The 14,362-nt window shown below is 28.1% G+C and overlaps 1 protein-coding gene across 1 annotated transcript; it reads right to left on the minus strand.

The window, feature by feature from the left end:
- Window positions 1–1,324: 1,324 nt before the first annotated feature.
- Window positions 1,325–5,068, minus strand: LOC101215951 (axial regulator YABBY 5-like). Its single transcript, XM_004149982.3, has 7 exons — window positions 4,769–5,068; window positions 3,838–3,957; window positions 3,000–3,144; window positions 2,835–2,883; window positions 2,168–2,243; window positions 1,971–2,039; window positions 1,325–1,610 (listed from the first exon to the last, which is right to left on the minus strand). The coding sequence occupies exons 1-7, from the start codon at window positions 4,844–4,846 to the stop codon at window positions 1,566–1,568; spliced, it is 582 nt and encodes a 193-aa protein (XP_004150030.1). The 5' UTR covers window positions 4,847–5,068; the 3' UTR covers window positions 1,325–1,565.
- Between the last annotated feature and the right edge of the window lie 9,294 nt (window positions 5,069–14,362).

Raw genomic sequence — 14,362 nt, forward strand, 5'->3', positions numbered from 1 at the left:
TTTTCTTCAAACAAAAGCGTTGTCTCATTGAATCTTAGATACAAACAAGTTCTATTCATAACTTGGTGAAATTTTTAAAAAAAACAAGTGTCATGAAGGTTTATATTATAAAATGGACAATTACATGTGTCAATATGAAGATATATACGTTGAGGGTTTTGTTATTTTTTTTTTTTACTTTTAACAAAATACTAGAGAGAGAGATTCGAGGATGTGAATCGAGATATCTCAACTAAGTTGTCATATTCTTAGCACTTTCATTCTACAATAACACCAATGTGATACTAAAACATAGGTCTCCGATTGCACAGACAACCAAATGAATTTGTTAAATATGACCGATGCTATAACTAATAAGTAATTTAAATAAGATGGGAATGCTTGGAATAATCATACACATATCATGATTTTTAGTAATATTTTTCATACCCAAAAAGATTATATATGGATCATATTGAAGAGTCCATATCTTTCTCTCTATTATCCCCTTTATACTTGATTGGAAAGAAAAGTGATTGAGAAGGAAGTGCAAGAATTATGCCACTTGTCAATATGAATAATGCTCCAAAGTAACATGTTAAATCATATACATGTACAAACAAAAGCAATTGACTTTCCATAACCAAATGCCCATTGGAAGACAACACATTCTATTGATTATTTTTTTAAATAACAAAAGATCTGGATATACCGAGATATCTTACTGAGGTGGACACATCCATAACACCTTCATCATATTCCAATTCCAGCTAATGCATATATCCAATCAAAAGATTAAGAAATTCAATATATAAAAAAGAGCTAGAGGATAGCTCATAACAAAAAATTAATGGAGCTAAATATTACCACACCAACGATTACACTATCATATATTTAAATGAATGGATGATTTAAATGTGACTGACATTAACATTAATAAATTTATTTAGCTAAACTAAAATAAGAATAGTTTAGTTAGTTAAAATATATATGATAGCAGAAGTTCTGATTCATCTACTGAGATTATTTGTTAATTGTCTAGTGAGGAATTTACTTCTCTATCAACTAATTGATCTAAAGTGAACCGGTTTCTACTTCTTTTGATCTGGTATATATTTAAATAGAGGGTTGAAGAATAATGTTCACAAAGTTATACTACACTAATGCATATTTTGCATAATCTAACCCGTTAATTCAGTTCACTTCATTAACTTTAAATTGACCAAATTCTAAAAATTCAAACGAAATCTTATTCTAGAATAGAGTTGACTGATGATGCCAAAAGCGTAATTTTCTGACTGAAAAAGTAACTTGATACTGAGAAATTAGTAGAGAGATTGTGGCATTTGGATCAAGTAATCATATTTTTTGATAACAAGAGTGGAAATGATCATATAGTGCAACCCAAACTCAAAGATGGATATTATAATAATTGTCACTTCTTGAATTTAAACAACAAATTCAAGTCATCAGCCTTTGTTTTCATGGAGTAAAAAGAGGAAGAAGAAAGACAGTAGAAATTAAGTAATAAAACTAATTAGAGATGGAAAAAAGGCAGCAACTTTCTTTCATAATCAAACTGTCTCTCATTTGTTTAATAGTGCAGCCCTTGGCATTAAACGCTCAGAACCCTGATGCCAAGAAACAAATATTGAACAATATGAAATGCATATTTAGTTTGAACGAAACTCAACAAAATACATTAAACAAATTCAAATTACAAGTTTAGTCTCTCAACTTTGGAGTTTTCGTCCATTTAATCTTTAACTTAATTGTTTTTTTTTTTCTTTCTTAATATGATATGAGAGGAAAAAGAAAACTGCAGGTGCAAAGCTCATTAAGTGGTTTCTAAAATTAATTGTGGAGTTCTGATGAGATTCATGCATTATGACTAAATTTATGATTTAACTTTTTTTTTTCTTCATTTGATTGAGTTTAATTAGGTGAGATGGTACATGAATTAATAAGAACATAATAAGAGAAATACTTACATCATCTAGCTTCACTTGATTGTTGGTTTCCAACATCAGACCAAAGTGAATACGAGGAAAATGTGCCCACTGATCAAATTTAACCAATCAAAATCCGAATTGAATATGAAAAAAAACAAAAAAAAAAACTAGAAAATTCATCTACATTGTTGTGCAAAATTAATTATTACTATATGATCATCAATTTTTGAACTTACGTTTTTAGCTGCCGTACTGAATGCTTCCCTATGGCTAATCTCAGGATTACTTGCTTTGATCCTTTGGATTTCCTCTCTACAACATTATAAGAATCATAAATATCAAAATAAATTCATTAAAATTAAACCCGCAACTGTTTTTTTTTCCCTTAAAAAATTCAGCTTACAAACACTAATACATAGTTTATGCTATTAATTTTTTGGTTTATGATTTGTTGTCAAAATCTAAACCAATTTTCTTTTTCTTTTAACAATATATATTATGCAAGGCAGGAAGGATTAACAAGGGTACCGAAGCATCTCAACTTCCATACCACTCTTATCATGTACTCCAAGATAAAGGAAAGCCAGAGTGAAGCTAAAGAAATCCAAACCAATTTTGTAAACTAAAGAAATAGAAATTTTTACTATTGTCATAAATATGAGTATGACGAGGGTTCTTAAACTTGTGTAAACCTTAGCTTAGATACATTTGATGCAACTAGTAAATCCTTCTTCTTTTAGTTTAGTGTTTCTTTTTTTTTTTTTTCTTTTTTTCTTTTTTTTTTGGTTAAAAAAATGAATTTGATTAAATGTTTATGTAAAAATGAGGAAGTGAAAAGGTTTAGTGAATAATTTGGAAAGTAATGAGATAAAGAAAGCAGTTAAGAAGGCTTTAGTTACTCACTTTATGAACTGATTATATGCAGAAGGTACTCTCTGCCTTTTCTCGGGAGCTGAAAAAAGAAAGATAACAACAACTCATACAAAATTTTTAATTAATTCAATTAATTCAAATAATCAAGAAAATTATTTTTTTTAAAAAAAAGAAGAAAATTGAAACAATACTGACGTCGATTCACAACCCTCTCCTCTGCTGGAATTGTAGTGGGTACTCGAATTTCCATCTTATTAACATTGTTGTTACATTTGGATGATGATCCAAAATCTCCTTGAAAATCAGCTCCATTACAACCGTATAAGTTGTAACTTGGAACCTACAAAAGTTTTATACAAACAACTTTCATTGTCAATTAGAGTATAGCTTAACAAGAAGTTAGTAAGAAGTACAAAATATTATTACTGGAGGAGTGGGAAAAGGATAAAAGAAAGTTAATGAAATGATGTTTCATAAGATAAGAGAAATCAGAAGGAAATATTCCAACATTGAAATGACTGAATCAGTTAGAAATAAAAGCATATAATACCTAGATTTGCCACTTCAATCCCAAAACACACAGTCAAAAGGGACTTTCACATCTCCATTAGAAAAAAAAATTTACAAAAATTGTTCTCTTTTTTTTTTTTGGAAGAGTAGATGACAAAAACCTAGGTATATATATATAGGTATAGGGTAATTAAAATAGGTTCAAAATCTCAAACCCCAAGAAAAATAATTACAGAAAACCTAAAAGAACCCTAAACCCAAAAAAGCACAATCTAAGAAAACTAAGGCTAAAAGAAAAGGGGCATTAAAAAAAAGGTTAAAAACACTTCTCAATAAAAAAAACCTGAAAGACCTGAAAGAAAATGTGGAAACTTGATGGATAAAAGAGTTAGACATTGGGATTATATGGCGGCTGTGGAACCTATTCTATGTTTTTCTTTAATTACAATATGATATGATCAAAATATGAAATTACAAAAGAAAAAAAAAAGATTAATTAGGTGTAAGTAAAAATTAGGGTTACCTGAACATCTTGCCAAGAAAGAGAGTGAAATGCAGCAGCCATATTAACGGACCACAAATTTGTGCAGTGCCCACATCGGACTGTCACAATGTCAAACAAACTACTGCATGGAACACTCACCTGCTCATCATCATCGTCATCATAACATTCGTTTGTTAAACCAATATTTATAAGTAAAATCTATGTTTAGTTGACAGCAATGAAAATCATTTGCGCAAGCTAGAATTAGATTCAAAAGCTCAAAGGTTTTAAGCCGATGGATTACGAGTCTAAATTTTTTATTTTTAGGATGGAAAAACCTAGAAGGGTACTGTATTTGGTTAGGGTTTTTCTTTAATGGGTTGGAAAAAAGGATTTGATTTTTTTTTTTTTTTTTTTTTTGGGTAGATGGGTTAGAAGTTTGGAGTGAGATCTTCATAAGTGATTTCCCCATTGAGGTAAAGCAGGTGGGTTTTCGAGGGCATAGAGAGTGGCATTTTTAAAGAAAAGAAAAGGGGCATTATACATGACTTGTCTTCATCATCCTTGTCATCCAAATCCTCTTATTTTTATTTTCATTTTTCAACTTTTTCAACTCTATCATATCTCTTCTTCCCTAACATTTCAATCCCAATAGTTTTCCTAAATTTTAAATTTTCTAAAAAAAAGCACACACACACACACAAATTAATCTTTCTCTCAGGCACATATGACTTTATTTTGACTGCAAAACAAGAAGAAGAAGAAGAAAAAAGTCTAAAAATGATGGAGACTTGACTGAATTGAAAATCAAATTAAACAAAACATCAATAGAGAAATTTACAAAAAAAAAAAAGACCCCATTTTTCAAATTTCCATCAAGATCTAGAAAACACACAAATTAGCCAAAATTAACCAAAAAAAGAAAAGAAATTAAAAGAAAGGAGAGATGATTATATATATATGTGTGTACCGCAAGAACAATATTGCAAAAATTGCAAGGGATGTAGCAAAGTTGTTCAGGTGCAATATCGAGGCAAGTGGTGGCCATGGATTCGAACCAATTAATTAAACAAACAACACTCCTTTTTTCTTTTTCTGTGAAGAGAAGGAGAAAGGAAGAAGAAGAAGAGTGTGAAGAGAGAAAGAAGAAGAAGAAATAATAATAAAGTAGAGAAGAAGAAGGTCTCTGATGTCTTTGTCTTTTCAATTTTGGAGAAACCCAAATGAGAAAAGTTAATAATATATAGAGAAGCCCTTTGCAAGAATAAATCCCCTTCTTGGATCTTACTGTAAAACTTTCACCTTTTTTTTTTTTAATAAATACATACATACATACATATATATATATATATATATATATATATTTTCGAAGCCCTCAAAGTAAGAGAGAGAGAGAGAGGTATAAATGGAAGCTGAGGGAAAATTAAAAAGGTGAATGAATGATATGTAATTTGAGAAAAGAAAAAAGAGAAATTCAAAGTGACCACTGAAAATATTGGGACCAAGAGAGGGAAATTAATGAGAGAAAAGGGAAGGATAAAAGAAGATAATTGAGAATATATCATCAATTTTCAGTTAAAAAAATAGTTAACCATAATGCATTTTGAAATGGGTTTTAAGAGTTCATACACTTTTGTTTATCATCTTAAATTTAAACCTTCGAACTTCTTAAGGCTGCAATTTTTTTTTTTTTTTTTTTTGAGGTATGCTTAACTTTGACACCTATGTTTTGTTTAGTTCTAAGAGTATTTTCAAAATCAAATTAACAACTAAACCTTTTATTTCTTTGATATTTAGTCAATAAAAAGTTCCAATATTTTGAAAACTAAAGTAAAATAGTTTCTAAAGACTTATTATAAGATTACAAACATTGCTTTTTAAATGACCAATAAACTCATATTAATTAATTAAAAGGAAATAATTAAGCATAAATTTTAAATACATAAAATCAAGATAATGAGTAGAATAGAGTATGAAGAGTATGTCATTTTAGTAAAAATATTACACCCACGAGTCTATCTCATATCTAAATGCTAATAAGTAAAATAGATTTGGAGTTTTTTATATTTTTAATGAAGTGGAAATGATGACAATATTAGAGGATGTCCACGTAGCCGAGATGTTATTAGAAAAAGAATAGAGCTTTTTTTCATAAGTAAAAAAAAAGGAAAACAAAAGAGATAACATATAACAACATATGTTATGGAGGAGGATGGTCTTCAATATCCAAACACTTGAAACTGGACTTCCATGCATGACAAGCCACACAGTGAGCAACATAACTTGTACTGTACTACATAAATAACTAGGTAAATATTGAATCCACGAGCTTGGCCTTGTCTCTATTAGTTTGAAATGTCATCAACAAAAGGTTAGGTTAATTTGTTGACGAAATGCCTCAATCCTTTGGGGTAATTTTCAGACATTCAAGATTCCAAAAGTCTGTTTCCACCCAAAAGAAATAGGTCACCGTAATTAACTATAATTTTCAATGAGATTCAAGCATCGAAATCATAGACTCATAAAAGAGATTTTGGTAAAATGGGTCCATGGACCACCATTTACAAGTTAAGTATGTATCAGAGTTGATTCAATAAGAGTTGCTTCCGGAGCTTTCATCCATCCATCAGAGCTTCCATATCATCTAGATTGTGAGTGAGTTGTTGAATCTGTAAACTGTCAGGCTAAGGATTGTTGTTTTATTTGGTCAATATATATTAAAGTCCCATGGCTGTACCTTAAAAAAAAAAATGAAGTAAATTAAATTTCAATTATTGTACGTTATTATTAACCATTTTCTTTTGTAGATTAAAAAATGTAACAAAACATATTAATTTGTTGGGATATAATTAAATCAAGCAATTAACAACTTTTACTGTGTAACCGAGTGGTGGGGGTATGACTTAGGGTACGTAAGGGAAGAACTGAATCTCCAATTTCAATTCTCAATTTAATGCTTTCCCAAACTGTTTTATTTACTGTTTAATGTGTAATATCAAATTCATATCCAACCATATATTTATAATTCACAATATTAATTCTCACTGCCAACTTCTTTATTATGACGTTATAATATAGAATTTGAGGTTTCTTTTGATTGTATTTTCATGGGTTCTACATGCATGTAAGACATTCGTACAAGAAGTAAATTAACATCTTGATTTTTTAAAAAAAATAGCATGAAGCATACAAAATAAATAAAGGATGACTGTATTTAGTGTATTTAGGAATTAAAGGGTGAATTGTTTATTTGATAATCTTTTCTACTCTTTTATGTTGTTTTTCTATTTTTTTTTTCTTTACATTTTATCAAATATTTCTATTGACATTTTTCTAAAATTGAGATCCCGACGCCATGGGTTACACAAATTGCTAGTTTTCTTTTTCCATTTTCTCTTCACTTACACATGGGGTAGAGAAATAGATCATCACCTAGATAAAATGTACCTGGAGAAGATACTATTTTTTGAGGGAAGATACATTTTTTATTCTCAACGTTTTGAGTTGAAGTGAAATTTTAAAATTAATTTAGAACGTAATTTAAAAAAGAGTATTTTTAAAAATAATAAAATAAATTAAAATATTTATAATCTATAATAAATTTTTTGGATTCTATTAATAGACTTCTATTATTATTAATAGAAGTGTGTCACCCGCTGTACATATATATAAATCAAATGTTTGTTATGGATAGAATACGAATTTTTGCTCAAAATTACTCATTTTTACAATTCCTTCTCAAAAAGAGCGAAATTTAATTAATTATAATTCAAACAATTCATTTAAGTTAATTAATAGATATTAACATTAAAAATGATTATTCAGTGAAAAATAGAGGTAAAAGTGTGAATTTTAAAACATATGAAGCAAATTAAAACATAACACAAATTTCAAACAACAAAGTCGTGAAAATTGATTAAACAGAAATAAAGTTGTATTTCATGTTTTTCAGGTTTAATTTGTGTTTAATTAGTTATTTTACTATCACTTGACAATAAATTATTATTAATTTATTTTATGGACATGTTTACGTTAAAAATATATTTTGTAGAATTATTGTTTAAAATTATATTATAAAAATTTTAAAAAAAAGATACGTTGAGTCAGCAGGTGTCCATGCATCACCATGTCATCCTTCCTCGTCCTCTATTGTTAATTTGCTTGGTATAAGATTTTTTTTTTCTTAAACTTATATGTATATGTATTATATTATTTATGTTATTTTATTTCTAATATGATTGGAATGTATGGACATGTAGTTTGTGTAACATATGTTTTTATATGTAAGTTTGAGATTGGAGGTGTAAATTTGAGATTGTATGTATGTTTTCTTTAAGTTTGAATAAGAATTAGAATTAGAATTTAATAGTTAATTTAAATTTAAGTTTAAATAGGAATTTTTTTTGTTTAGTATGAATTAGTTTAGGAATTTGAATTTTATAGTTAATTTAAATTTGATTTTAAATATGAATTTTTGTTCAGTATCAACTAGTTTAAGAATTTAAATTTTATATTTGAGTTTAAATAGAAATTTTTGTTTAGTATCAATTAGCTTACGAATTTGAATTTAAAGTTAAATATAAACGTGAATTTGATGGTTATCCGATCGTTATAGTAGTCTGTTTATTTATGTCAAAAATTAGTTTGTAATATATTATTAATTACTAGCTTTGAGATTACGTATACGTGATATTCTAACTTTTTTTTTATCAGTAGGTTTTGCATTATTTATGTGCCGTTCACAATTACCATCTACTACAGGTTTAGGTGTTTTTTATTGTAATTGTTCGTAAATATTTTTTTACATTTATAATATATTTGATTTCTTATAATTAATGTAATATTTTAAATACTAGAAATTGTTTCGAGCCAAACGAGGAATCGAAAACAATAATCAATATTAATACAAAAGCAAAATAATAAAATAATTAATTAAAAAAATAAAATTATATTTTTGCCGACGTAGACACCGACGTCAGCATAAGGCACCTTCCTCGACGTCTTTGTAATGCGTCGAGGAAGGTGTTTTACCAACGCAACATCGGTATTACCTATGCCGATGCAACTGAGACACGTCGACGTTACCTTTATCGCGACGTTAGTCTCACGTCAATACGCTATGCGTTCGCATTTGTCTTTTAGCCAACGTGGCCATTTATCAACGTCGACAAAAGTTATCCCGACGCATTTTTGTCGACATTCATGTCAACGTCTGGATGTGCGTCGACAAAGCCTTTGTCGACGCTAGTATGACCTTTAGTCAACGCCATTATGCGTCAGCGAAAATCTTGTTTCTTGTAGTGCTCCTAGAACTCTCATCATTTTCACTTCATTAATGATAAAGAATTTCAATATAGGAAGAGATAATTCTAATAACTTATTTTTTTAACGATAAACTAGGAGGTCAATCAGTTAAAATTGTTGAAACTTTGATTTATAGTTGGACTTAAAGTTTAAATTTAGATATGATATATAATTAAAATTTATCTCATATGGTTGGATAAAAAATTTATAATAAATAGTTCCTGTGTATTGTATGAACTATTTAAGAGAATTTAACAAATTATAGGGACCCTGCATGAAGTTAAATTAAAACATAGGAAATTAACTCTAAACTTTAAAATCATATAAACTAACCTTTTAACTTTATCTAAATCATACGACCAAACTTGAAATCTAATCGAATTTAGTTAGAAGAATAATTGTAAATGAAACAAAGGCACAAAAGTGTACAGAAAAATGTGAACACATCTGGTCGATCTCTCTTGATCCAAGACATATACCTACAAAAAAAAAAAAAACAGGTCATAATTAAATGAAAAAAATGTATGACATGTTTGAAAATGAAGTATCTTTCATATGTCTTAATTGTCAAGTATTATTGTTATAAGATCATCAAATAGATTTAAAGCAGCTTTTCCAAGTGGATTGATGCTATTGAAACATATCTAAATGGACAACATAAACCATTCATTTGGGGATGTGAGTGATGGAAGTAGTGGGATACAATCATTTATATTTGCCACACACTTTTGAGAATCAAATGCAAAATGTGTTTAATTTTTAAAAATTTCAACATAATATATAAATCTAGCTAGTATTTATTATCAATGTATGTGAGACTATATTATTGGACAAAACCCCACTACTGCCTCATGACATGACACAAAAACTATAAGAAATACTAGAAAATTTCACTATTTGAAAGTTCATGAAACTATTCTCTCCAGTGCAATTGCAAAAAGACCCACTTGAAAAAGCATAACATAATTGACACAACTCGGTCAATATATCAAATTTAAAAGTGCTTTCAATTAGAACAGATTAATTAAAATCCAAAGACAAAACTCAAACATATATAGGAGAGGAAAATGATAAAAAAGAAATACATCCATAAGCAATTAAAACCAGGATTGGACTTGATTGAAGAAGACAAACAAAATTATTTGTCCAAACAAAAGAAATACAAACCAAAAGAGAGAGATAAGAGAGTTGATGTATGAGTTCCCTAAAGGCTTTTACCAATTTGAGGTAGGCCCCGTTTACATTCTACAAATGTCTCCTCCAATCAATACTATAATTCACTGTCTACATCTAATAATAATAATAATAATAATCTTTCTTTCCAAATTTAGTTTTCTTTATATTAATTAACACTCATCATTCATCAATCAAACCATTGACAAATATAATTAATATATGTTTCCATCCACTAGAAATCCAACGAGGTATGTCTAAAGATGTATGTATGTCTGTACATATTGAATAAAAAGTTTGATTATGAGAAAAGAAAAAATGAAAAGGTTAAATCTTACATTAATTCCATTGGAAGGTAAAGAGTTATGGTTTGTGAAGGAGATGAAAATGGGGACCAATACCCCTTTTAAATATACCTTACCACCAACTATATATTAAACTTATCCATATCTTTCATTCAATGTGACTTTCACATTTTATTTTTAAATCTTACATATTTTAACCTACGACTTAAATTAAGGAAAACATATTAATTGATATTTCTACAATGCTTATAAAAGAAAATTCACAGTGTTTTTAATAAATAAACATTTTTCATTATCTTATATTCACTTTACGGACATTTATTGCTATTTATTGTTTTCTTTCTTCAAAATAAATGAAATTTCAATCCTACCTTTCTAATGTTTTTTATTACAAATTTTTCCGCTGAAAATGTGAAAAGTAAAAATATGAAAATATCAATGCGTATGAATGAAAATTTAATACAGTGAAAAGATGAATACATTAATATTTAAATAAATATAATTTCTTACAAAGTTTGAGGTTAATTAATTCAACTAATTGAAGAATATGTTAGGTTTAGATGTTTGAATTTCTGCACCTCTTTTTTTACTAGTTGAACTCAATTAATAATAGTAATAAATAAGTAAATGAATAAATAGGTTTGTTTCATTTAATATATATATGAATAGCACACCAACACACACATTGGACATGCAATTAAATTAAATGGATGACCTCATTTAAAGAAACAAAATCTATCTATACGAGAGAGTCGGTATCCAATGAATGATGAATTCTTATTAACAATATAGTCTATCATTGATATCATCATTGTCGGTAACTAAATTTAAATTTTGTTGTGATTTAAACTTCCTATGCGTTGTGTTATAACTTCTAAAACACTGAGGTTTGATTGTTGTATTTGAAAAGACCCAATTTAATTAATAAAAGATTAATAAATTTTAAAGTGAGCATTTTCAAATATGGCATAAAATTAAAATATATTTAATTTACAAAATATTACAAAATTTCTATTTTTCTACCTATATATAAGATTTTAGCAAATTTTGATATTTTTTTTAAAATTATATTAAGCAAGTTTTATCGATAATTTTTTATTTTGAAAACTAGTTGATTTTTAATATGAATTTTTTTAACCCTGAAGTAAAAGGAAAGGAAAGAGGGGAGAAATAAAGGGAACAAGAGAAGGAAAAAACGTTATAAAATATAGACAAGAAAGAAATATGAAATAGTTATGAAAGGAAATTAATTGTTATGAAAGGAATGAAGAGATGGAGAAAAGAAATATGAAATAGTTATGAAAGGAAATTAATTGTAGAGATTAAAGTAAATGAATAGATATTATGTTGGAATAAATCCATGTTATGTGCTATTCATTCATGTGCTCCCATGTCTATTCTTGGACAAGAAGGTATTATTAGCACATTAATTAGGCAGCTGAAGCAGCTACCCCTATTTCTCTGTTTAAACCCACATGTTCATAATCATTTTCACATTATAAACCTTTTTAAATCAGCTGTACATGTACTTATCTTATGTGCAAATCCTCATCTTATATACTACCAAAATTTAATTGGATGCACTATATAGGGGCATCATAAACACAATTCCATTATCATACATATCACCCAAGTAATTGAAAATGTTACGATACCATACTATTAATACTATTCACTAGAAAGTCATGATCACATATGTAAGGTTCTAGGTCTAGAATTCGTACTAGAATTTGAAACTAGATTTGAAGATATGAAGAACTCAACATTTTCTTCCATTCTCTTGTACTCCTACTTTATTGCTTACCGTCATAGAGTGGAGAATGTCCTCTCTTTATCGACCAACATGAATTAATTTCAACCTATTTTGTTTTTACCAAAACTTTTTGAACCTTTTTTTAAAAAAAAGTTCACTTGACAAAATTATTGGACATCAACGTCAAGCTAGCACACGCCACGTTAAATTATCATATTAATGTAATTACCTCGTTTTATGAATGAATTCTTTTGGCAAGTGTGTATACAATACAATTTAAAAGAGTTAAAAGAACCAAGTAGGGGCGTGGATGTGACCCAATTGGTCTTAAAAACAAATTGAAAAGTACCTAACATATGTTGAATATACAATGGACCAATTGGTAGGAAAATTTGATGATAATTGCTTATCCCTCTCATGGCACCTTCTTCTCTCTTTTGAGCCTCCCTCTCTTTTTACCCTTTTCTCTTTTTCCTTCCTATGCGTTGTTCTTCCCTCCATCATATCCACATGCATATGTGTGCAAATTTTGAAAGTCATGTCTAAGTTCATAGCATATATTGTTTAATTATATATATCATATAAAAAAACCCTAGCTATATTCTTCTAAAAAATATACAGCCATACTTTGGATCAAGGTCCCACTTCTTTTAATATAATTTAGAGTTAATTAAAACAATGCACTTCAATTTAAAATATCAATATTCTTTCATTTGGTAAACATTATAGTTTAGATGGCATTTTGTGGGAGGACTAAATAATTGTTCGCTGTTATGTGACCTCTACATTATGACTATATATATTATTCTTATTAGATATATATGGTAAATGATCGTGTTGGGTTGCTTCTCCTTGATCTCTTCTTTCTCTTGGTTTTTCTTTCTTCTTCTAATGGAAGATGAGAGAGTAGTCGTTTCTAGCATACAAGCAAGTAGGTATCGACGATGAATTGTTGCAGTTACACAAAATCTCTCTTGAAGATTGTTGTATCTTTAGAGTGGAGTGCCAAATAACTCAGTGAAGTGTGGATACATCTACTTTATGGATATCACCATTAGCATGCCTCAATATATATATATATTCAGAAAGTTTTCGATTTCAAATTAAAATTCTATTCTTCAATTGTAAACTTCTTTTTTTCCACTATTGTCTCATTGATTCTTTTAATACATTCTTGATAAGAAATCTGAAAACAAAAATTGAAAACAAAAATTCAACAAAAATAAAGTCATGTTCGTTAGTGTATGGCTCAAAATTAGATTCTAAAATAAACTAAATGTATCAAATAGTACTATATTTAAGTAAACTATATATAATAAACTAGTTTGTATTTACAATTTAGATTAGATGTTAACTCTAAACTATTATTAACTGGGTAACCTGTAAATATGAAATTCTAAAATAATAATAGATATATTTTATGTTTATATTCATATTTATCATTGGAATTTTTTTCTCCAATAAATGATATTAACTCGAAGAATATGACACAAAAATTGTGACTATATTTCTAACCAACAAAGATTTGATGCACAGACATTTGGTGAAAATATCGAGACTATCAAAAAGTTTAGATACTCATACTCGTCAAATCTATATATTTTTTCTTCTCCACTTATTTCGAAAAAGATATATAATGTCGATTAATTGAAGTATGAAAATATCTAAATTATGTTGACATACTCCTTTTAACACCATCGTCATATTTCACTGCTAATTCATTAATGTATCAATAATAATAAAGGAAACAAAACAATCATACAAAAGTGCATGTCCAAAAAAATAGTGCTAGAGAGAAGGCCAAAACAAGTGTTGAAAATTACATAAAAACAACTAATTAAGTTTTCAGATATAAGTAGGTAACACGTGCTATGCACGTTAATTTTTCATACAAATAGTATGAAGTTATATTTATTTACTTATGATTTTTGGAAATGACTTTTAGAAATGATTGTTGGAAATACATTTTTTCTGCTTCATTTATAGAGAGATCTCTTACTTAAGACTTGTTATATGCATGTAGAAATCG

The sequence above is a fragment of the Cucumis sativus genome, chromosome 1, assembly GCF_000004075.3.
Source record: "Cucumis sativus cultivar 9930 chromosome 1, Cucumber_9930_V3, whole genome shotgun sequence".
Taxonomy (NCBI): domain Eukaryota; kingdom Viridiplantae; phylum Streptophyta; class Magnoliopsida; order Cucurbitales; family Cucurbitaceae; genus Cucumis; species Cucumis sativus.